At 48.5% G+C, this 206-nt stretch overlaps 1 protein-coding gene across 1 annotated transcript; it reads left to right on the top strand.

Moving 5' to 3' along the window:
* Window positions 1–8: 8 nt before the first annotated feature.
* Window positions 9–203, top strand: LOC108757411 (transcription elongation factor SPT6-like; the record flags this gene model as incomplete). The annotated part of the gene is made up of 1 exon (XM_018505454.1): window positions 9–203. A coding segment is annotated over exon 1 (195 nt), but the record flags the coding sequence as incomplete, so codon positions are not given.
* Between the last annotated feature and the right edge of the window lie 3 nt (window positions 204–206).

Below are 206 nucleotides of genomic sequence, written 5' to 3'. Positions count from 1 at the left end.
TGCGCGTCATGGGCTTGTCTTACGTGCCTGATTATTCGCAGGCAGCTTTTACCTGTTTGATCGCGGCAGATGGAGAATGTACGGATTACCTGCGTTTACCGCATCTGATGAAGCGCAAGAACAGTTATCGCGAAGGCGAGAAGACGCTGAAGGAGGCCGATTTACTAGCATTAAAGAACTTTATAGCCACGAAAAAGCCACATGTG

Source organism: Trachymyrmex cornetzi, unplaced genomic scaffold, assembly GCF_001594075.2.
Source record: "Trachymyrmex cornetzi isolate Tcor2-1 unplaced genomic scaffold, Tcor1.1 C3451346, whole genome shotgun sequence".
Lineage (NCBI taxonomy): Eukaryota > Metazoa > Arthropoda > Insecta > Hymenoptera > Formicidae > Trachymyrmex > Trachymyrmex cornetzi.
Note: the sequence above shows the minus strand (reverse complement) of the source record. Positions and strands in the feature narration are given on the sequence as shown.